The sequence below is a fragment of the Peromyscus maniculatus genome, chromosome X (assembly GCF_049852395.1).
Source record: "Peromyscus maniculatus bairdii isolate BWxNUB_F1_BW_parent chromosome X, HU_Pman_BW_mat_3.1, whole genome shotgun sequence".
Lineage (NCBI taxonomy): Eukaryota > Metazoa > Chordata > Mammalia > Rodentia > Cricetidae > Peromyscus > Peromyscus maniculatus.
Window position 1 is genome coordinate 112,887,472 of NC_134875.1, and position 20,949 is coordinate 112,908,420.

The following is a 20,949-nucleotide window of genomic DNA, read 5'->3' on the forward strand; positions in this document are numbered from 1 at the left end:
CAAGGAAGTCGCAGGATCAGGAACATAGGGTAACTAGCTGATCACATTACATCCACGGTTGGGGAGCAGAGAGTGATGGATGCTTGTTATGCCCAGCCTTCTCCTTTTAATGCAGTCCAGGACACCAGCCCAGGCAATGGTGCTGCCCACAGTTAACTCGAGTTTTTCTACCCCAATTAACCTAGTATAGATGATTCCTCACAGACATGCCCAGAGATTTGTCTCCAAGGTAATTCTAGATCCTGTCAAGTTTATCATCAATATACAAGCAGCCCATTAATCAAAGCAGAGTACCTGAATTAAAGGTAGTCCTCCACAACACAGAATATTTTACAATTGTTAAAAAGTATAAATTAATGAACAAAAATGTTCACGGCAGCACTGTCCATAATAGTTCCAAGGTCAACCAGTAGATGGATAAATTTCTGATATATCCATATGATGAGGTATTATACAGCCATTAGAATGAATAACTAAATGCAAGTACATTCTGAATGCTATACATAATGATGTTATATTATAGAATACCACTGAATGGTTTATTTTCTATAGAATCCAAAATAAAAGGCTAAAGAAATTTATGTTGTTAAAGTCAAGATGATGAGTACCCTTAGGAGGAGGCATAGGCGGGAGAGGCTCTGGGAAACTGATAATATTCTACTTGGTTTTAAAATCATTTTCATATTTATTTATTGTATGCGTGTTTGTGCATTGTGTGAGTGCACACATGCCAAGTACATGCGGAAGTCAGAGAACAATTTGGAGAGTAAGGTCTCTCCTGCCACCATGTAGGTTCCAGGGATCAAACTCAGGTCACCAGGCTTGGTGGCAAGCGCCCTTATTCTCTTAGCCATCTCAGACAGCATAGAGGGGCCCCCAAACAGCTTGACCACACAGCTGCCATGACAGGCTTAGAGGCCCAGACACAGCTTCTGTGACAGGCTTACTGGCAGGTAACACCCAGACCCAGGAAAAGCCATAAGCTGACCCCACCCAGGGAGGGCCTATATCTAAGGGAAGTATGTGACATCCCAAACATTCCAACCATTAGATAAGGTGGCCAAATGTTCCTGAGTCTAGCACACACCTATTTTTGTTTTACAGATACCCCTAGACAAATGTCAGCCAATCAGGTCCTCAACTCTGGAAATTCCTTCACCTTTGCTATGATTAAAAACTCTATCTTGCCTGAGCTCAGGGCTCTCTGCACTCACTGCTGCGTTGGACAGACAGAAAGAGAGACCAAGCCCCAGAGCCTGAAAATAAAAGCTCTTTGCTTTTACATATGGGATTTGGTCTCTGTGGTGGTCTTTTGGGGCATAACAACAGCACCATATTCTGTTTCTTGATTGGGTGCTGGCTGCTTGTGGAAATTCATTAAACAGTATACTGATGATTTGTGCATTTGTCTTGGTCCATTTTCTGTTGCCTAGAACAAAATTCCTGAAACTGGAGAATTTAGAAACAATGGAAGGATATTTGGGAGATGGTTTTGAAGGCTGGGAAGTTCAAGAGTACAGCCTTGGAGTCTTTTTCACATCTGGTGCAGGCCTTCCTGCTACAGTATAACACGGCAGGAGACGTCACATGGCAGGAAAGCCCTGTACCAGCTGAGGTCTCCCTTCCTCTTATAAATTCACTAACCGCCATCATGGAGCCCTCACTCTGATGGCCTTTTCTAAATCTCCTTACTTACCAGAAGCTCTTTCTCTAGAAATCATTAACATAGGAATTTCGAGATTAAGTTTTCAATACATGAACTTGGGGGGCGAGGGGCACATTCAATTGTATCACTATTCAAAAGATAAAAGCAGGAACTGGGGCAGGTCCCTGGGCCTTCAGCACCATAGAATAGTAAAAGCAGAATGGAAAAATGATTACCGAATTCCATTTTCAATGCAACACAAAATAAAAACTCTGTGATTGTCCTAAAATGTATATGAATACACACATATATGAGGATATAAATGGTTCTATATAATTTATATGCAGAGAATAAAAATATGGAAAGTCCTAAAGTGGGTTAATATGGCTTCTGTATGTGAGGAAGAATGGATGAGGGCCATGATAATGCTGGAGAAGGAAAAGTGAAAAGAAAAAAAAGGTGTGGCCTTGCTTTAAAAAAATATACAATGTGATACCATTTGTGCAAAAATTGTTACAGAAAATCAGAAGTCCTACCATGGTTTTAAAAATCTGTGGTCCAATAAATGACACACATTATATAATCCAAATGCATTGCATATTATGAACATTTAATCATTAGATAAAATTTGAAGTCTAAAGATTATTAACAAACACTAAAAACACAGTGTATTATCAGACTAAAGAATACAAAAACTCTATTTATCATTGCTAGTAATATAGCAACTCAGACAACATGAAAATCCTTTTACTATAATCACCTAGATATACTGAGTAAAATCTCTCATGATTATTTTAAATGTACAACTAGGCTCACAAATAATAAACGCCAACCCCTAGGTGCCAGAAACAAAGGGGAAAAAGAAAAAGCAGAAGAGTGAATGCCTGAGATAACAGGGGGTATTTGTCTCCAGAAGCTAAGGGGTTGGGATTTAATACCCTACACAGGCACAGGAAATGAGGCTTTGGACTCTAGGGGGTAGAGAATTCAACTGAGAACTTCACATAAAGCCAAGACCCTCAAAGAACTAGTTTATTTATGAAAAGATTTAAAAACAAGAGAGACCACAGGGCAACTGGGCTTTGGGTGGGAAAATAATAAAAGCTCTCTGAGAATTTAAAACCACAGGCCTACAATTCATACTGCTAAACTCTACCCACATAATTCAGAGACTCCAGACTAAAAAGTTACATAAGAACAGTCCCTTAAGCACTGATACCCCTGGGAACAAGTCAAACAAAGACATGGAAGAAAAGCGCCCACATCCCAAATGTCATGGACTCTTCCAGACATACAGACATGTGAAACGACAAAGTACTATTAATGATGAGTTTGCAATGAAAAATGAGAAAGCCCACAAGTGAACAATCCGGATTGATCAAGTGTCTGCACATAGTACAAACACATAAATAAGTCCTCCCCCACAAATACACACAGATCACACAATAAACACATAAAGCAACTGAAGAATAGAAAAGAAGAAATCAAACCCTAAAAATAGAACTCTGTGAGTGGGGAAGACTGGAAAAAAAGTAGAATAATAACAATACCAAAAACTCACATGGCATATCTTGGAATAATTTTTTTGAGATTATAATTACATCATTTCTCCCCTTCCCTTTCTTCTTTCCAAACCCTCTCAGGTACTCCTCCTCCGCATAAATCTCTTTTAAAGATTATAGAAATGACCTAAAGTTCTTCATTAAAGTAGGTAACCAAATTCTAAAATGATTAGAAAATATGTCATGTTTATGAGCAGGAAGAGTCACTACAGTAAAGGCTAATTTATAAATGATACAATTCCTCTCAAACTCCAATAGCTAATTTCACAAATTTGACAAGCTGATTCTAATGTATGTACAGAGGGCAAAAGGACCAAAAAAATTGAAGAATCCAGGTGAGGGCAGGGTTCATGGTACCTGATAGCAAGAAAATTATAAAGCTATAGTATTCAATACATGAAGCATTTGTGAGAAAATACCTCCACAGATCAGTGGATGGTAACAAGCAGCCTAAAATGAGAGCCACATGCATGTAGGAGCCTACCATATGACAGAAGTGTCATTATAAATGAGTAAAAATAAACAAATTAGTCAATAAATACCCCTAAGTAATTCACAACGAATTGAATGGATAGATGCCCTTGAGAAGCAAAATTTAAAAAAATAAAGGAGAAAATCGTTGGAGAACCCACTTGATTCTCCTTATTCATAGAATTTTGGATCTCTATATCATAAGTGAACACTAGATTAGCAAATACTGAAAGAATGCTCCTTGGGGAATATAGGGTTGGGTTCCTGTCAGGCTTTGGCCACCATTTCTATGAACTGATCAATATATACCTTGTTTTACAAGTATTTCTCTTTAAATATGATTCATTTACTGTGTATTGTCGATTCGTTAACACTAAATTCATGCCAACAGTACTATCACACATGCTTGAATTAGTTTTATTTAACACATGTATTTTCTCCATAAGGTACCTCACAGCTTTCTTACACTTAAGGAATACTAGGCAACACTTCATTACTAGCTTGGAAGCCATTTTCAATAGCAAACTCTCGAAGACACACACACACACATACACATACCTACATGAAAAGCGTGATGTGTAAGTTTATCTCTAGAAGGACACTTGGTTATGATCTGAAAGCTTAAACAGAAAGGCAGAGTATCATCTTGTTTCACCTCAACTGGAACCATGCATTTGACTATTTTTTTCACCACCTTTGCACATGATGATTGTACATTTTAATTTTGGAAATAAGTTTTAGTGAGCAGGAAAATTGGTAAGTATGAGCTCTGAGCATGAGCATCAACTACATCTATATGGTTTTTCTAGGGTTCCAGAAAAAAAAAAAAAACTCTGAGAATAAATAACCAAATGATATTCACAAAATAACAAAAGCGGTCATCTGAGCCTGCCTGAGGCTTTAGACATTTCTCAAACCCTGCATTATCAGTCAGTTTTAATATAAAAGGAAAGGAGTTTTATACACTTTTTATAGTTGTAATATGTTTTGTACAGTTTTAATATGAGATAAGAGGAAAGGAGTTGACGACCTCAGGTTTTTTTTTTTTTTCCATAGCTGCTGTCCAGCCCATAATGGATGGCACCATTCCCTAGACAGAGGACTCTGAGCTATATGAGACAGGAGAAAGCTATGTGAAAACCAGCACACGAAAACAAGGGTGTGTATATTCTCTCTTGCTCTTGACTGCATTGTGAGTGACTGGCTGTTTGACTTCCTGCCTTGACTTCCCTGAAAAGATGGACCTGGAATTTTAAGCCAAATAAACCCTTTCCTCCTCTGTGATTTTTTCAGTAAAGGTATTTTATCTCAGCAACCAAAATGTTTTCATGTAGCAGTTATTTTGTTGTTGTTATTATTAAAATTTAGTATAAAGTTACAGAATTCTTGTGAACTTTTTAAAGTTTTATGATAAATCTATAGTTATATTCCTTTTTAGTCTCCATTAGTATGGCTAACTTTTTATAGTTATATCCCTTTTTAGTCTCCATTAATATGGCTAGCTTTTTACTTTTTTTCAGTACTGGGGCTCAAACCTAGGGCTTTGTACCTATTTATTTTGAATTTAATTGCATTAGAATCAGAGAATATAATGTTTCTCATTGATTAGTCATTGTGGTCTATTTTGATAAATGTTTCTGTGTACTTAAAATGTGTATTATGTAGAGTTGATCTTAAAAATCATGTTTCAAAAACTGATTTTAGTCCCATAAACGTGTTTGCACATGCACATATCTATATAGAATATACACATACATTCATATACATTCACATGATACATCAGGTTAATTAGTTAGGCTGTCCAATCTTCCATACATTTATTTTATATTTCCATAACAAATTATTGAAAAGATATATCACAAAGCTTCCTCTATCAATTTAGCCTAGCACTTATGCAAATTTCTGCATTCATTTGAAAGCTTTGCTATTAGATGCACATACATCTAAAATTACTTTTTCTTCCTGGTGAATTATTCTTTTTAGCATTTAGTAATGATCTTTAAGTCCTCAACAGTGTTCTTTGTATTGTGAACTGAAGTTCCCATGGGGGAGGAAAAAAAAGAGCTGCACCCGTGATAAAGATGATACAAGGCCAAATGACTTCATTTTGTGATTGTGGAACATTCAAATGTTTCAGCCCAAGTCAAATTATTTTGGGCTGTTTTCAGTCCCTTTAAAAGTCATGCATTACCCATTCCTAAGTTTGACAGGAGCCATGAATTTGAGAGAGAGCAGGGGAGGGGGGGGCATATATGGGAGAGGTTGCAGGGAGGAAAGGGAAGGGGAAACAGGATGTAATTATATTTTAATTTTAAAAAAGAATGAAAAAAAACAGTATGGATGTATTTTTAACAAGCCGCTAGCTTCCATCAATCCATTCTAACAGTGTCATCGATAGTGTGTGAGGCCTATGATGGAGAATTCCACACTTTGCTATAACTCTCATAACCAATGTTTCCACCAATGTATTGATGTGTTTTGATATATGACTTTCTTTTTTTTTTCACTGTAAAACTTTATGAAACTGTTGCTATGTTAGAACATAGAATTGGAGGTAACATAGGTTTCTGGGCATGGCCATACATAGTTAAATAAATTATCACTTATTCTTTGAGGTGAAAGCTGCGTTTCTACATCGATAGCATCTTGTCTGATGCTAGCATTACCACGATTTTGATTATACCGTTTTCCTGCCCCTGAGGGTTTCTTTTGCTTTTCTATAAGATTAGATAGTCATTTCAAAAGATACCTGGTACAGTTCATCCATTATTTCTGATATATGTAGCAGGCAGGCTTGTATGATCTGGATTGTTTCTTGATCTTGAGTTCTAAAGCTTTAAAAATAATGAAACATAGCCTCACCCTTAGACAGAAATAAATTGTTTGATATACAATCAGAACAGCAGAATAAGTTGTATAGTGTATATAACCAGGGCCCTGTCTTATCAGTCAAGTTGTCAGACCACATTAATTATAGGACTCAATCTGAACATACTGAATTTATATTTCCAGCAAACATGAAAAATAGAGGTACTATCGTTCTCAGTCTTTCTCAGATTTTTATATGGCCCTCATCCCTGAAGGTAGTCCCCCACTGAAGATGGCTGGTTATGGAATCTCCAAAAATGATTACAGTTTGATGATGGAAATATTTTATTTCAATAATAGTTTAGCATTCCTCTCCTCCTCAGCCACTCACAGATATTACACCTAATGGTATTCTCTCCTGCTATGCGGGTTCTTCAGGATGCTTCCAAATTGCTCTAGCCTCCTGATTAGGTATCATCTGAGACCAGCACTAAGCTCAAGCCTAGTTTATCACTGGCAATGTATGGATCCCAATACTGGAAGTATATTTCATCACTGATATTTAACCTAGTCTTACCAATAATGATTTGCTAAGGGCTACCAACACTCACACTGTGCATCTGCCTGCAGTGTAAATAAGGCTCTACTTTTCTCTACTACAATGGATTTCAAGGGCCCTGGTTAAGACTGGAAGTTGGGGTCAGCTGTTTTCAAGGAGGCTGGAAGAAGTTTTTGTTCATCTTAATCAGGATGGCTGTCTGGCTTCTCATATTTATGTACTACATAGAAAGCTTTTAAAAACTCATTGAAGTCTATGCTTCCATCTTTGTTGAAGTCCATTGTGTTGGCAAGCTCATCAATTTGGGAATCATCAATATGAACATTGTAGTGAGTATTGAAAAGTTTCCACATGGTCCGGAATTCATCCATAGAGATCATACCTAAAAGGAAACAGGAGAAGGTTAAGTGCCAATGTTAAGACCCCCCTGAAAGAGTAGGGGAGAAGCCACACTGACTGAACAGCCCTAATTACAAGCTCACTAATAGGCCTGAGACTCAAAACACTGAAGGAAACAGAAGAATAAGATCATACATGTAAGAAACAGTATGCCACTTGCAACTACCAAGGATCCTGGGAATATTCTAATGCCAAAAAGAGTAACAGGTGAAGACATAGTGAGCAGATGTGGACAAAAATGGTGTAGAAATTATAAGAACTAAAATCCTAGGGTGCAGGACATAGAAGGATGTCAGAATAGAGAGCAACATTAAAACAGGAGAAAGTATCCTGAGAGTCAATAAGGTGGTGTGTGTGTGTGTGTGTGTGTGTGTGTGTGTGTGTGTGTGTGTGTGTGTACCCACAGCCCAAGCCATATTGCACATGCTGAGATCAGAGGACAACTTGAGAGATGAATCTTGGGGATTGAATTCAGATCATCATGGACAGCAGCAAGCACCTTTGCCCGATGAGTCATCTCATAAACCCACTGTTGCTGTTTTTATATGCCATAATCTACTTTCATGGATCACTACTGATACTTTGTCATACTCAAATGTCTCTGCACAGAGGTTGGGGTGGTGGCAGGGTGCTGAGGATGATACCCAGAGCCTCCTACACAACAGGCAATCTCTCTACGACTGAGCTCTCTTCCCAGCCCTGCATCTTTAAGTTAGAAAATCAGTAATTATATATCAAAGCTAAATCAAAACTGATTTTCCAATCCCTTGAACAAAATTAGAACTCTTTTTCATATTAGCTAAGATACTAAAGCAGAAAGTGAATTATCCTTAATTGGTTCTTAGCCTTGTGGCTAAGATCAAGGGAGAGTGAGTTGTCTTTCTCATCTCTGCTGGTGGTTTATAGAAAGGAGCTATTCCAGGGAGACCAGTGACTTCAAAGGCTTCTGTAGAACGCTGTGGTCTCCAGCACAGAATTTGTGGCCAAGCTAAATTACTAATGATTTTAAACACTAGTTTATCTTTTCTCTTCATGTTTCCCCAAGTTTGGATGAAGAATGAAATTGGTGAAAACTGAGTCCTGAGTTCAAGGAAAAAAAAACAAACTAGTTTTTGCTTTGTAGTACTCCTGAACCAATCAACGTTCACTTACCTGAGTGATCAGTGTCGATGACATTAAATATGATTTTCAGGTCAGATCGGTATCTGTACAAAGTTTCAATTAGACTAGATTTCATCTAGAATAAAAAAATTTTTAGGTGTTAAAATACTAAGGATTAACAATGCAGATTAATTTTAGCAAATGTAACGAATACAAAATAATCTTGCAAATTCTTTTTCCTTTCTTTTTATCTTTTTATGGTGCTAAGGGATAAACCCACAGCCCCATAAGCATGCTGGGCAAGTGCTTTACCACTGAACTAGGTCTTAAGAGCATGGACTCATATACGAGAAGGCAAGCCATCACTTGGCCTAACCAGTTTGAGTTAGATTAAAGATTTGCTCATGTGCTCTACAGGGACAAACAGTCAACATGACAGCAGGAAATAACACTTGCAAATCTACAGAAAGGTCTTCAGGGATTGTTCAATTTCATCTTCTACGGTCTTTTTCTATTAAGAAAATTTTTTATTCCTTTTACATACCAATCACAGATCCCCCTCTTCCCTTCTCCCACTCCTCCAGCCTTCCCCCCACCCACAATTCACCCCTCCAGTCCCTCCTACAAGAAGGTAAGGCCTCCCATGGGGAGTCAGCAAAGCCCAGCACATTCAGTAGAGGCAGGACCAAGCCCATGCCCCTGCCTCAAGGCTGTTCAGGGTGTCCCACCATAGCTAGTGGGCTCCAAAAAAGCCAGCTCATGCACCAGGGATGGATTCTGATCCTACTGCCAGGGGGCCTCTTAAGTAGATCAAGCTACACAACTGTCTTGCTATGAAGAGGGCCTAGTCCAGTCCCATGCAGGCTCCATAGCTATTGATCTAAAGTTCATGAGTTCCTACTAGTTTGGTTTGGATGTCTCTGTAGGTTTTCCCACGATCTTGATGCCCCTTGCTCATAGAATCCCTCATCTTCTGTGGTCTTAAAGGATAGGGACAGAAAACAAAGAAGTAAAGCAACTTTCCCAGAGGTAAGGTAGCCACTGAGTGCCATTTGGATTGTTTGTAGTCCCTCTGTGCTGGAGCCTATGATCTGACTCATTGTGGTAAACTGTCTCTACCATCCAAAGCCTTCTTCCTATGGCTAGTTTCCCATCTAGCCTACATGATTCTCTCTGTTCTTCCCATCTTCCCTGCAAATGATCACCCAAGTCTTCCTTCCCATTCACTGTGTTTTATCGCTGATGAATTGCTCACTAGTTAGATGGGATCTGATCAGTGTTCATGTGGTATTGTCATTTTAATAAGATATTTTGTATCTTTTAATACTTTAGGGGATATTCTAGGACATGTCAGCAAGTCTGTACATGTATGTTGAGCATGTGAGTGGTATTTTTTATGAGAGACTGTTGTTACATTGTTATATCTGCCCTTTTGCCGGACAGCGCTTGAAACTAAGAATGTCAGATTTGATGGAGATTTGCTTACGAAGGTTTTGCTGTTTTATTTTGTCTGTTCTACAGAGAATGCACACATTTCCCAACCTCCTCACCACGTTCCTGGGAGATTCCCTTTTGGCCTTTCTTGAAACTGTCATTCCCATTCATTAGATAACTCCACCCTCACCTTTTGAAAGCATTCTGTTGCTTAGAGGTTGTCCAAAGGGTCTTTTGAGGGAACCCGATTTTTAGCTGGAACCAATATGTCACCCACCTCTTTCACAGGCTTTTCAATGTGGACATCCTGGAAGCTGGACATGTAGTCAACATTCCCATCACTGTCGATGTTGACCAGGTGTGACCGCAGAGATCTCCATGGTAAGTTCAGCCCCAAAATGCTCTCCATAGAAAAAGCCCACTGGGCCAATGAAATCTTCCCTAACAGCAACAACAAAAGCCCATATGATTGGTGTATAATTTGACAAGATAAAGGTGCATGCTCTCTGGCAGAGCTAGTGGCAGCCCGTAGTTTTTGAGGCCTGAGGGCCCCCGGCTCTCCTCCACGATCTAGCTGACCAGGCTCTAGAGCCTTGAGGGAACAATAAGTAAAGAAATTTTTTGTTCTGTAAATCTTACAGTCACATGAAAGAAATTCCATTTGTAGCTAGGCACTTGGGAGGTAGAGGCAGGTGGACCTCTGAAAGTTCAAGGCCAGCCTGGTCTATAGAGCAAGTTCCAGGACAGCCAAGGCTACACAGAGAAACCCTGTTTCAAAAAAACCAAATAAACAAATAATAAGTAGAAAAAAGAAAAGATCTTTTTCCCTGTATCTAATATACAAAGTAAGGTATTACAGAGGATTTGAAGACACAGAAAAAAGACTTACTTTCATTTTTAATATTTTAGCATATCATTCATCTATTTTTCCCAACTAATATTTTTTGGTTTAATATTATATTGTAATTTGTCAAACCACAGATATTTTTATTTTTCTGATTATTGAAGATATATATTCATTCGAAGCAACTTTTTGTTGGGGATCAAACCTAGTATATATAATAAGCAAGCTATATTTCCAAACCTTGGCTTTTGAGACAGAGTCTCAATATATAACTCAGGCTAGCCTTGAACTCACTATATAGCCCAGGCTGGCCTCAAACTTACAATCTTCCTTCATCCTTTCCGACAGGTGTGAGTCACCATGCCCAGCACTTAAATGATTTTGAATAATCACATTTATTATTTCTAGTCTTTCTACTAAGTATATCAATATTTATCCATAAATACATATATATAGTTTGTCTTTCACTATTAGACTTACTTTATGTGACTGAATGTTTTGCCTGCATGTATATCTGGGCACCATATGTGTACAGTGCCCATACCTTGAATACAATATGTAGCTGAAGCTGGCCTTGAATTCTTTATCTTCCTCCCTTCACTTCCCCAGTGCTAGAACTACAGGCATGAGCCACCACATTCAACATTTATTCTTACTTGTCTAAATGCTTTTACAAACCATGAAATCAGGTCTCAGGATGGAGCTCAGTTGGTAGACTGCTTGTCTAGCATGCACAGAGCCCTGGGTTTGATCGCCAGTACCACATAAATTTGCCATGGTGGCCTAAATCTATAATCTCATCACAAAGGAGGTGAAGGCAGGAGGATCAAAAGTTCAGGTATTCATCCTTAGCTCCATATGGGGTTTGAGACCAGATTGTTGTAGACACTTGTCTCAAAAATTTCCAAATAAAACTAAACCATAAAATAGGATAAAATATATCAAATAATTATTATTTTTTTTTTTTTGGTTTTTCGAGACAGGGTTTCTCTGTGTAGCTTTGCGCCTTTCCTGGAACTCACTCGGTAGCCCAGGCTAGCCTCGAACTCACAGAGATCCGCCTGCCTCTGCCTCCCGAGTGCTGGGATTAAAGGCGTGCGCCACCACCGCCCGGCTCCAAATAATTATTTTTAAGTGAATTATAGGATATCTTTATGAAAATATCAAATTACACTGACTGGGTTTTGAATGACAAAACAACTTGGAATTCCCAGTATTCATAGCAAAATCCAAATTTGGTTGTGATATTCTAATATTTGACTATTTCATGTTTTTTCATATACATTTATCAATAAGATCAGCCCTCTTGCAGGCCATAAGAATATATTATAGAGATTCAGCTGTGTATAAAAGCTATACTTTGATGGACCAAGGGTCCGTCAAATGGGAAGCCATTTATCACGGAATATTTGATGTTATACAGCTTTAATATTCAGCTGCACCTTGCTATGAATTTCTTGTGGGCCTGTATACTACTAGACCATTTGGCAAACAGTTCTGCTTCTCAGACCTGCTGAACCTCTAGGTAACTGACTCCTCCACTGAGCCTTGGAGACAAGCAGGCTGTAGATGCACAGCTTTGCTTCTTGTGCATCCCTTTCCTTCAGGCCTAGTGGCTTTCCAGAGCAATTGACTGAGAACAAAGGAGGTTTTTGCATAACCAGGTGGAGTAAGGACTGGAGTGGAATTCCAGAGGCAGACACAGAACTGCATGGCCAGAGAAAAGAGAGGAAAACAGAGATTCTGTAGAGAGTAAGGCAGATCTCTTGTAGAGTTTATCAGGGCCAGGGGTAAGGAGCCAGGAAGGATAGATGGAGGAAGAAGGAGCAGACGAGGAAGATGGGGACTTAGTTATTACCAGGGCTATGAGGGGACAGAAAAAGTAGGTACAAAGAGGAACTGAGACTCAGGATGAAAGTGAAGCTGTATAGACAGAGTTTTGTCATAAAGGAATAAAGCAAATGGACAAAAGAGCGTAGTGTATATAGATTCCTTTCCCTCAGATACCCCACACCCGATGTAGGTCTTCCTCAAGACTCTGGGAGGAATTTTCTCAGGGCTGGAACTTGGGAAATTTCCATTACAGCCCTTAATTGTCCTCCATATTCTTGTTAGGTTTAAGCACAAAGGTTAGACTGACCTCCTAAAAGAGTCTGTCCTTAGTCTTTATAAAAGGGGGTGTAAGAGTTTTCTTCAGTGCTTGCTGTCATGCTGAGTGAAGCTGCCTGAAATCAGGGATTTTTTATAGAAACTTCCAAATTTTATGATTCAGTTTCTTTAACAGTTACAGAATCATTAAGACTTTTGATTTGTTTCTGTCTCAGTTTAGAATGTGTGTATAGAGGTATATATTTTAGGAATATGTCCATTTGATGTAAAGTTCTAATTCATTGCCAGACAAATTTTCATAATGTATCTTATGATCTTAATGATTATAAATTCCATAATAACACCTCTTTCTATCTTACTATTGGTTAATTGTACTTGAACATGTGTTTTCTGTGTGCTCTTTCTTCATTTTATCAAATTTTCTAGTTTCTTCAAAGAACTATTTTCTTTTTTTTTTTTTTTTTGGTTTTTTCGAGACAGGGTTTCTCTGTGTAGCTTTGCGCCTTTCCTGGAGCTCACTTGGTAGCCCAGGCTGGCCTTGAACAGAGATCCGCCTGGCTCTGCCTCCCGAGTGCTGGGATTAAAGGCGTGCGCCACCACCGCCCGGCGAACTATTTTCTTATTAGTTGACAACAGTTTCATCTTTTAAAATACATGCATTCAAAGTGACCAATGTTTCTCTTTGTATTCTGTAAACTTTACATGGTGAATTTCCATTATCATTCAGCTTGAGTATTTTAATTTCTACTGTGATTTCTTCTTTGATTCAAGGATTATTCAAAAGTACATTTCATTTCCAAAAGTATGTATGTGTGCGTGCGTATGTTTGCACATAGGTGTGTATTTTGTTATATATCACAGGCTAGCACCGAACTCATGATTCCCTTGCCTCTGCCTTAAGTGTTGGGATTATAGGCATGTGCCACCAAAAGGGATTTTTATGGTTAGATTATATTGAGCTGTACCGCTGCTCACTCTGTCAGGGTATTATCTTTGGTCTGCCTCCTTTAGTTGCTGAGGGAAGAATATTAAAATCTCCCACTATGATGGCAGATTTTTCTACTTCTGCTCATTGCTCTCTCAGTTTTGTTTTACATATTTTGAGGCTATATCAGTAGAACATAAACACAGAGAACAAATTTGACTGGCAAATTAAGTGTTTGCTATCTTGAAGTGTCCCTTTTCATGTCTAGTAACGTATATTTCCTCGGAGTCTACTTTGTTTGCTATTAAGAGTAGTTCCAGCTGTGTTTCTGTTAATGTTTTCATGCTATTTTTCTAAACAGAACTTCCAATCTTCGTATATATGATCCACTATCTACTGGCTTTTTTTTTCTCAGTTGCTGATTAGCCTATCAGTCTAACTGCTGTCTGTGTCTTTGTAGCAATGTGTTTCCTCTCTGCCTGTATTTGAATGTCCTCTTCCCTATTGGCTCTTTGCAGCTTCATTACAAGTGAATGCAAGTGCGGATCTGATTTTATTTATTTGAGAATCATTGTTCCTCTTTCTCGTCAGGAGTCTGTCATCCATCCTGGAAGAGTTGCAGGCATTATCATGTTGACTATAGCTTGCCTCCCCTTCAGTCTCTGTAGTCTTCCTTTCTGGTACCCTGATATATGTTAGACTTTGATCCTGACTAAATATTTGTTAAACCTTCACTTTTTGCTGTCCATAACAATTTTTTGAGACAGGGGGTAACTACATAGCTCAGGCTAGCCTTGGGGTTACTGTGCAGTTTAGGCTAGCCTTGAAGTTCATATCTCTCAATCTAATTCTTGAGGCTAATCTTCTCTTTAACACATTCATTATGAACACTCTCTTTCTCACTCTCTGGGGTTTTGTCTTTGTTTTGAGACAAGGTCTCACATAGCTCAGCTGGCTCAAATTCCCGACTTCCTGCCACCACCTCCCAAGTGCTGGCATTACAGGTATGCAGTGCCAGCTCTGTTTTCCTCTTTATTTTAATAAACACAGTGTTATAAGTATTTGCTGCTTCTTCAAACCATATCATATTTCAAATATTTCAAGCATGTATCTGTGGTTCTCCTTTGTTCCTTTCTTAGACATTTTATATTTTGTATATGACAACTCCAACAGCTGATTTCCTTGGGGAAACTAGCTCCGTTATTTGCTGGGGTTTGTTGTTGACTCTTAGTCATCATAGCTCACCTCATCTGTTTAATAGTCAGTCCTTAATTGCAAGCTCATACTAATTGATGTTAACCTCTGAATATACTAGTGGCTACAATTAAGGATGTTTTCCTCAAAGATGCAGCTGGGAACATTATTTAGCCACTTGGAAGGTACAGCAATTCAAAATTCACCTTTTCTCTCTTCCTACCATCCTGGAATTTGGTATCAGGATGGTTGCTAGAGCAACATCAGCCTTCATGGCAGCACAGTCTAGCCTTTGGTGCTTACTCATCGCGTCATGCTTCCATATGTCATTCAAATCCTCTTTTTGTTATGACTGTTGTTTTTCAAAGACAGGATCTCTCTGTATAGCCCAAGCTGGCCTCATACTCATAATTCTCCTGCTTCAGCCTCAGCCTGGGAATCACAGCCATGTGCCTCTATAGCCGCCTCGACTAATCATTCAGAAGAATGGCAGCCATGAGCCTAAGACACCGGAAACTGACAAACACATTACAATTCTGCATCCTCCAGAATCTGTTTCTTCACAGGCAACCAAAAGAGAAGTCTAATTCGGGGCTGTTAGTCTCTGGAGCTCAAAGAAGCTTACTGTAAAGGAGATACATAGTGATATTTTTTAGTGATTAATGGATTCTTTATTTTCTATCATTCCTTTCTAGCAACAAAGAAGAACTAAAGTCTCATTGAAGAAAACCTACTCTGCATATAGGCAGATACATTGAGAAATGGTAAATAATTTATTACCTGATCTACCATAGTCACGGAGCTGGAAAGCATTGATGAGATCAGTTTTTCGTGAAAGCATTCTTTCTTTTAATATCTTGAAGGCATTGAATTCCATAGCATTCACCCTGTGTTAAGAGAACAGCATTTCAGTGAAACTTACATAAATCATCTGTTCTACTTAATTTTAATGTGCTATTTTACCACATACCAGTTTCCACTTTAAATAAATTGTCTATGTTTATACATACTATGTCGCTAGGTAGTAAATTTAACATATTGTGTGTGCATTTCGAGATCTGTTAGACATTTGAAACATTACTATTATTGTATTTATTATTTGTATATTGTTCCTTTTTCACTTCATAGACATTTTATATTTGACAATTGGATACGGTGATGGGGTTGTGTGCAGTATATAAGTGCAGATCAGAGGACAACTTTATGGAGCTGGTTCTCCTCTTGTACCTTTATAGATGTTCCAGGGCTCAAACACAAGGCACTAGGCTTGCACAGCAAGTGCTTTTACCTGCTTAGCCATCTTGATGATTTGAAAATTCTCTTTTAAGACAGAGCTTAAACTATCCTACAATCCAAAATCCTCCTGCCTCTGACTCCCAGGTGGTGGGATTACATTTATGTACGGGCATGCTCAGCCATTTTGTTAATTTTTATTTTGCATTTTGTTTATGATCCAGTTTCACATTCTCACAGGGTCAGCAATTACAACAGCCACAAATAGTATTTTCCTGGATTTTTTTTTTAAGATTACAGATTTTACAGAGTTTTCTGGAATTTGAAAGATTCATATAAATAATTATTTGAAAAAAGGAACTTGTTATATGAGATATTGAAATTTGCCATTATATTAGTGCTGTGGAGCAATCTTTTTGTACACTGAGAATATTTGTTGCTCTCATTGATCTAATAAAGGGCTGAATGGCCAATAGCTGGGCAGGTAGAAGTTAAGCGGGACTTGTGGACAAAAAGAGAGCAGGGGGAAGAGGGAGGGCTGAGTTGCCAGGAGACACAGAGGGAAGCAAGATGAATATGCTGTGCTGAAAAAGGTACTGCCACATGGCAGAGGGTAGGTAAGAAATAGGCGTTAATTTAAATGTAAGAGCTAGCTAGTAACAAGCCTGAGCTATCAGACAAGTATTTACAATTAATATTAAGGCTCTGTGCACTTCTTGGGGAGCTGGCAGTCTCGATGAAAAACTGCCTACACATTAGTGAGACAAAATGGGTTCTGGCTGTGATAAAAGAAGATATGCACATGAGTAGAATATAACAGGAACTTCAAAAAATAGATCCAAGTATTATGAGAACACATACAGCTAACAGAGATAGTATAATTTAGTAGAAAAGACAATCTTTTGATCGATGCTAGAATACTTAGTTAACTACCTCAACATGAATTTCTACCTCAGATCATTCATAAAATGAGTTTGAAGGAGGAACAGAAGAACAGAATAGTCCTGAGACAGACATCTTCAGTATTCAAGGAGTATAGATTCTAGGATACAAAATGGATTTTAAAAATCTGAGGCTTCTCTCCAGGACAGTCAGGGCTACACAGAGAAACCCTGTCTCAAAAAAAAATCCACACAAACAAACGAACAAAAGGTAGTTTTTCCGAAACTGAATGATCCTAATTTTGCCAGGTGATCATTGCTGGGTTCATCATTTAGGTTTTGTGAAGGAAGTGATCTGGTTTCATTGTGCCTTTTGTTCTCAGGTAAGCAAAGCAGACTCCCTATGTTCTGATAACCTCAGTTCTTCCCTAACTTAAAGCCATGTTGAGGGGCTCCACTCCCAGTTCCTGGGTCACAGTGAATTAACCCCTAAGGCGGAGCAAACAATGCAGATACGATTTAGAAAGACGTGCACTACATTCTGTCTGTTGAGAAAACTGTCCACCTATGGAAAGTCGTCGTGACACAACAGTTCTGGTTTGATCAGTCATTTGTTTAAGTATGTATGCAAGGTGGATCCTGGCTGAGTGAACATTGCACTATGGATACGTATCTGTGTTTACATGTGATTGGACAGGAGTCACTGTACATAGGAGTGTTGCTCTCAAGTAATATTTGCAAAACATGCGAACTTCTGTATCTGGAAAAAATAATACAGGTTCTTGTTGCTATGTGTCAGTCACATAAAAAAAATCTAAGGCTTCTCAATTTCCTCAAATAAACCGACATTGTATTTGCATATAATTGATGTACAACTTCCTATATACTTTAATTTATAGATTATTTATAATACTTAATTTAATATAAATAGTTGGTGTATTGTATTATTTGGGGGATACAATAAGAAAAATGTCTGTACATTTACAGAAAATACTTTTTAAACATATATTTTCAGTGTGGAGCCCACGAATACAGTGTGGGCTATGTATTAAAAACATAAAATGGCAGATTAAAATATGAATGATAAGAGCATATGTAAGTAAATTAAGCAATCAACCAAAAAAGACAGAGATTATGAGACTCAAATGCGGCTTCAAAATAAAGAGTGTCATGCTAATAGGAGACAAAACAGACATTAGATGAAAACTGAAAACTAGAATAAAGGGGGACAATTCTTAATGACAGAAGATAGCAAACCTAACAGCAGAACTGAAAACTACATGAAGCACAAACTAAAAGAAACAGATAACTCAATAACGATGTCTACAAACTTCATTGGCTCTTAGTCACTCAGGACTCATTCTACTTGGTCACAAATACAGTCCTTAGTATTTTCAGAGCTATATACCTTTGGTGAAGAGGGCTCAGGCATGATGTACTAGTTACTTGGTACTGGAAAAATTGTGGAGATGTACCATAACCTACTCTGATGTAAGCTCCTCGGTTGCTGCCTTCTTCATAATAATTGGAAGCAGAAAATACAGTAATAACCTGATTAAAGGAAAAGAGGATCAAGTTCATTACATTAATTCTCAAAAGGTCATTCAATAAAAGCCAGAAATAGCTCAATTCGCAAAAAAAAAAGAAAAAAGAAAAAAAAACCACACAAACAAACCTCATAATCTCTGCAAATTATCTGGGTCTGACATGATTTCATATGATTGATTCCCTTGGAGGAAAGGAAAGTCTTCAATCAGTGTCTCTAGTACTAATTTCTAGCTTTTCATCCAGTATCCCCAGGGTATGGACCTGAGTTCCTATACACTATTGTAGTGCCAGACCTTAGAATTCTCTTTAATGTTTAGTTTTATAAATTCTAATTTTCAACGGAGATAAATCCCATATTTTCTTACCTTGTGATGTCTGAGGGTTCAAAATAAAATTTGCTTAGAAGCTCATTCTTTTTCTTTTGCACAAAGATGAGTGCTTTAGAGGTTTTAGAGCTGCACAAAACCAATGTTTTAAGAGAAGAGACATAATGGGACTATGACCACCACCTTAGGAAGAAATCAGCCTTGAAGGCATGGTAGGTCGATTATAGAAAGATAATACTCGTTATGAAGAACCATCCCAGGGCAACTGAAGACAAGAACCAGTTTGTTAGTCCTCGCCTCTTCTAGCATTATTGACATAACTGAAGAACATGATACTCCATTTTCATGGCCATAGTTAAACTGACCACAGTAAGATACTTGCTAGTGATCACCTCTCAGCGAATTGAAAGAAATGTGCTGTGTGTTTTCATTTTACATTCCAACCACAGTTCCCCCTTCTCCCCTTCTCCCACTCCTCCCCACCTCCCCCACATCCGCTCCTCAGAGTGGGTAAGGCCTCCCTTGGAAGAAGAAAGAAAACTGGATTGGATCTGCTTTGTAAGGACAAGTGCTGTCTGTGGAAATTGTTAGAATTGGCTTGCAATTAGTGAAAAATGAAAAATGAAGTGTGTGTGTGTGTGTGTGTGTGTGTGTGTGTGTGTGTGTGTGTGTGTAACAGAGAGAGAGAAAGGGAGGGGGAAGGAGAGAGAGCATACTTAGTGTTACTGTTATGGTTTAAAGTGATGTATTTGGGTATCAAGTTGGAAAGAGGTACACTTGTGATGGTTAATTTTATTTGTCAACTTGATCAGATTACTGAACAGAGCATAATTCATAATTCTGGGTGTGTCTGTGAAGGCATTTCCAGAGAACATTAATTAGGAAGGAAGATTTTCCCTGGATGTGGATGGCACCATCACTTAGTATGGGGTCCTGGACAGAACAAAAAGGGGGAAAGGGAGGAAAAGGATGGTGCACACCTTTAATCCCAGCACTCAGGAGGCACAGACAGACAGATCTCTGAGTTCAAGGTCAGCCTGATCTACAGAGTAAGTTCCAGAACAGCCAGGGCTTCATAGAGAAACCCTGTCTCAAAAAAGGTGGGGTGGGGAGAATGTCAGCTGAGCATAAGCATCTCTCTCTACTTCCTGGTCATCTGAGATTTGAGAAGTGGCCTGCCACCAAGTCTTCTCCATCATGTCACTATACTCTCAAACTGTGAGTCAGAATATAGCCTTCCTTCCTTCCTTAGGTTGCTTCTTGTTACTTGGTTATAACAACGAGAAGAGTAATTAATGCAATCACACATCAGAATTTCTGCTTCTGGGAGTAGTGAAGATCGAGAGATAAGCCAAATATTTCTAAGGATAAGAGAGAGCTAAGCCCCTTCCGTCTTTGTTTTCTGTTTGGAAGTAGTGAAGATGTTGCATGGCCTGTGTGGAGAAGACCAGGCTTGTGGCAAGGATGTCTGTGAGAATTTCAGCCACGATGCTAGCTCACCTTTCCATCATGACAGATTTCATACCCATCGGGTTTACACTCATGAGACCTAATGAGCATCTTCAACTGGTTTCTGCTAAGAATCTTGGAGGTAACATCTGGTCCAAAATAGCAGCCCCCTCCTCGGCTTGTGTTTGGATAACAGCCTTTTCTTCCTTTGGGGTCACTCCAAAGAAGATCAACAATCTTGAAACAACAAAATAAATTAGGCTTCTACTTACAAGTAACAGTTTATCATCTTTTTTCTATTCCAACTTATTTGGCAGAAATATTAAAGGTATCTGGTGTTACAGACATGAACCACCATGTCTGGGCTAAATTCAGAAGAGAAAGTAGTGCCTTCCAGTGATCGCATAGTAGGTGTATTAATATATTTAAAGAGATTAGATAGATCTCCCACCCATTGGCCC

The 20,949-nt window shown here is 38.5% G+C and overlaps 1 protein-coding gene across 3 annotated transcripts in view; it reads right to left on the reverse strand.

Moving 5' to 3' along the window:
- Nucleotides 1-6,813: 6,813 nt before the first annotated feature.
- Ppef1 (protein phosphatase with EF-hand domain 1) overlaps nt 6,814-20,949 on the reverse strand; it is a 120,484-nt gene continuing 106,348 nt past the window's right edge. For all 3 annotated transcript variants that reach the window (XM_076561466.1, XM_076561465.1, XM_042269333.2), the window contains 6 exons: nt 20,540-20,725; nt 18,574-18,716; nt 15,832-15,938; nt 10,257-10,420; nt 8,597-8,681; nt 6,814-7,427 (listed from right to left, as the gene is read on the reverse strand). In XM_076561466.1, coding sequence (XP_076417581.1) covers nt 7,228-7,427; nt 8,597-8,681; nt 10,257-10,420; nt 15,832-15,938; nt 18,574-18,716; nt 20,540-20,725 — 885 coding nt within the window. In that variant the 3' untranslated portion in view covers nt 6,814-7,227. The remainder of the gene's footprint in view (nt 7,428-8,596; nt 8,682-10,256; nt 10,421-15,831; nt 15,939-18,573; nt 18,717-20,539; nt 20,726-20,949) is intronic.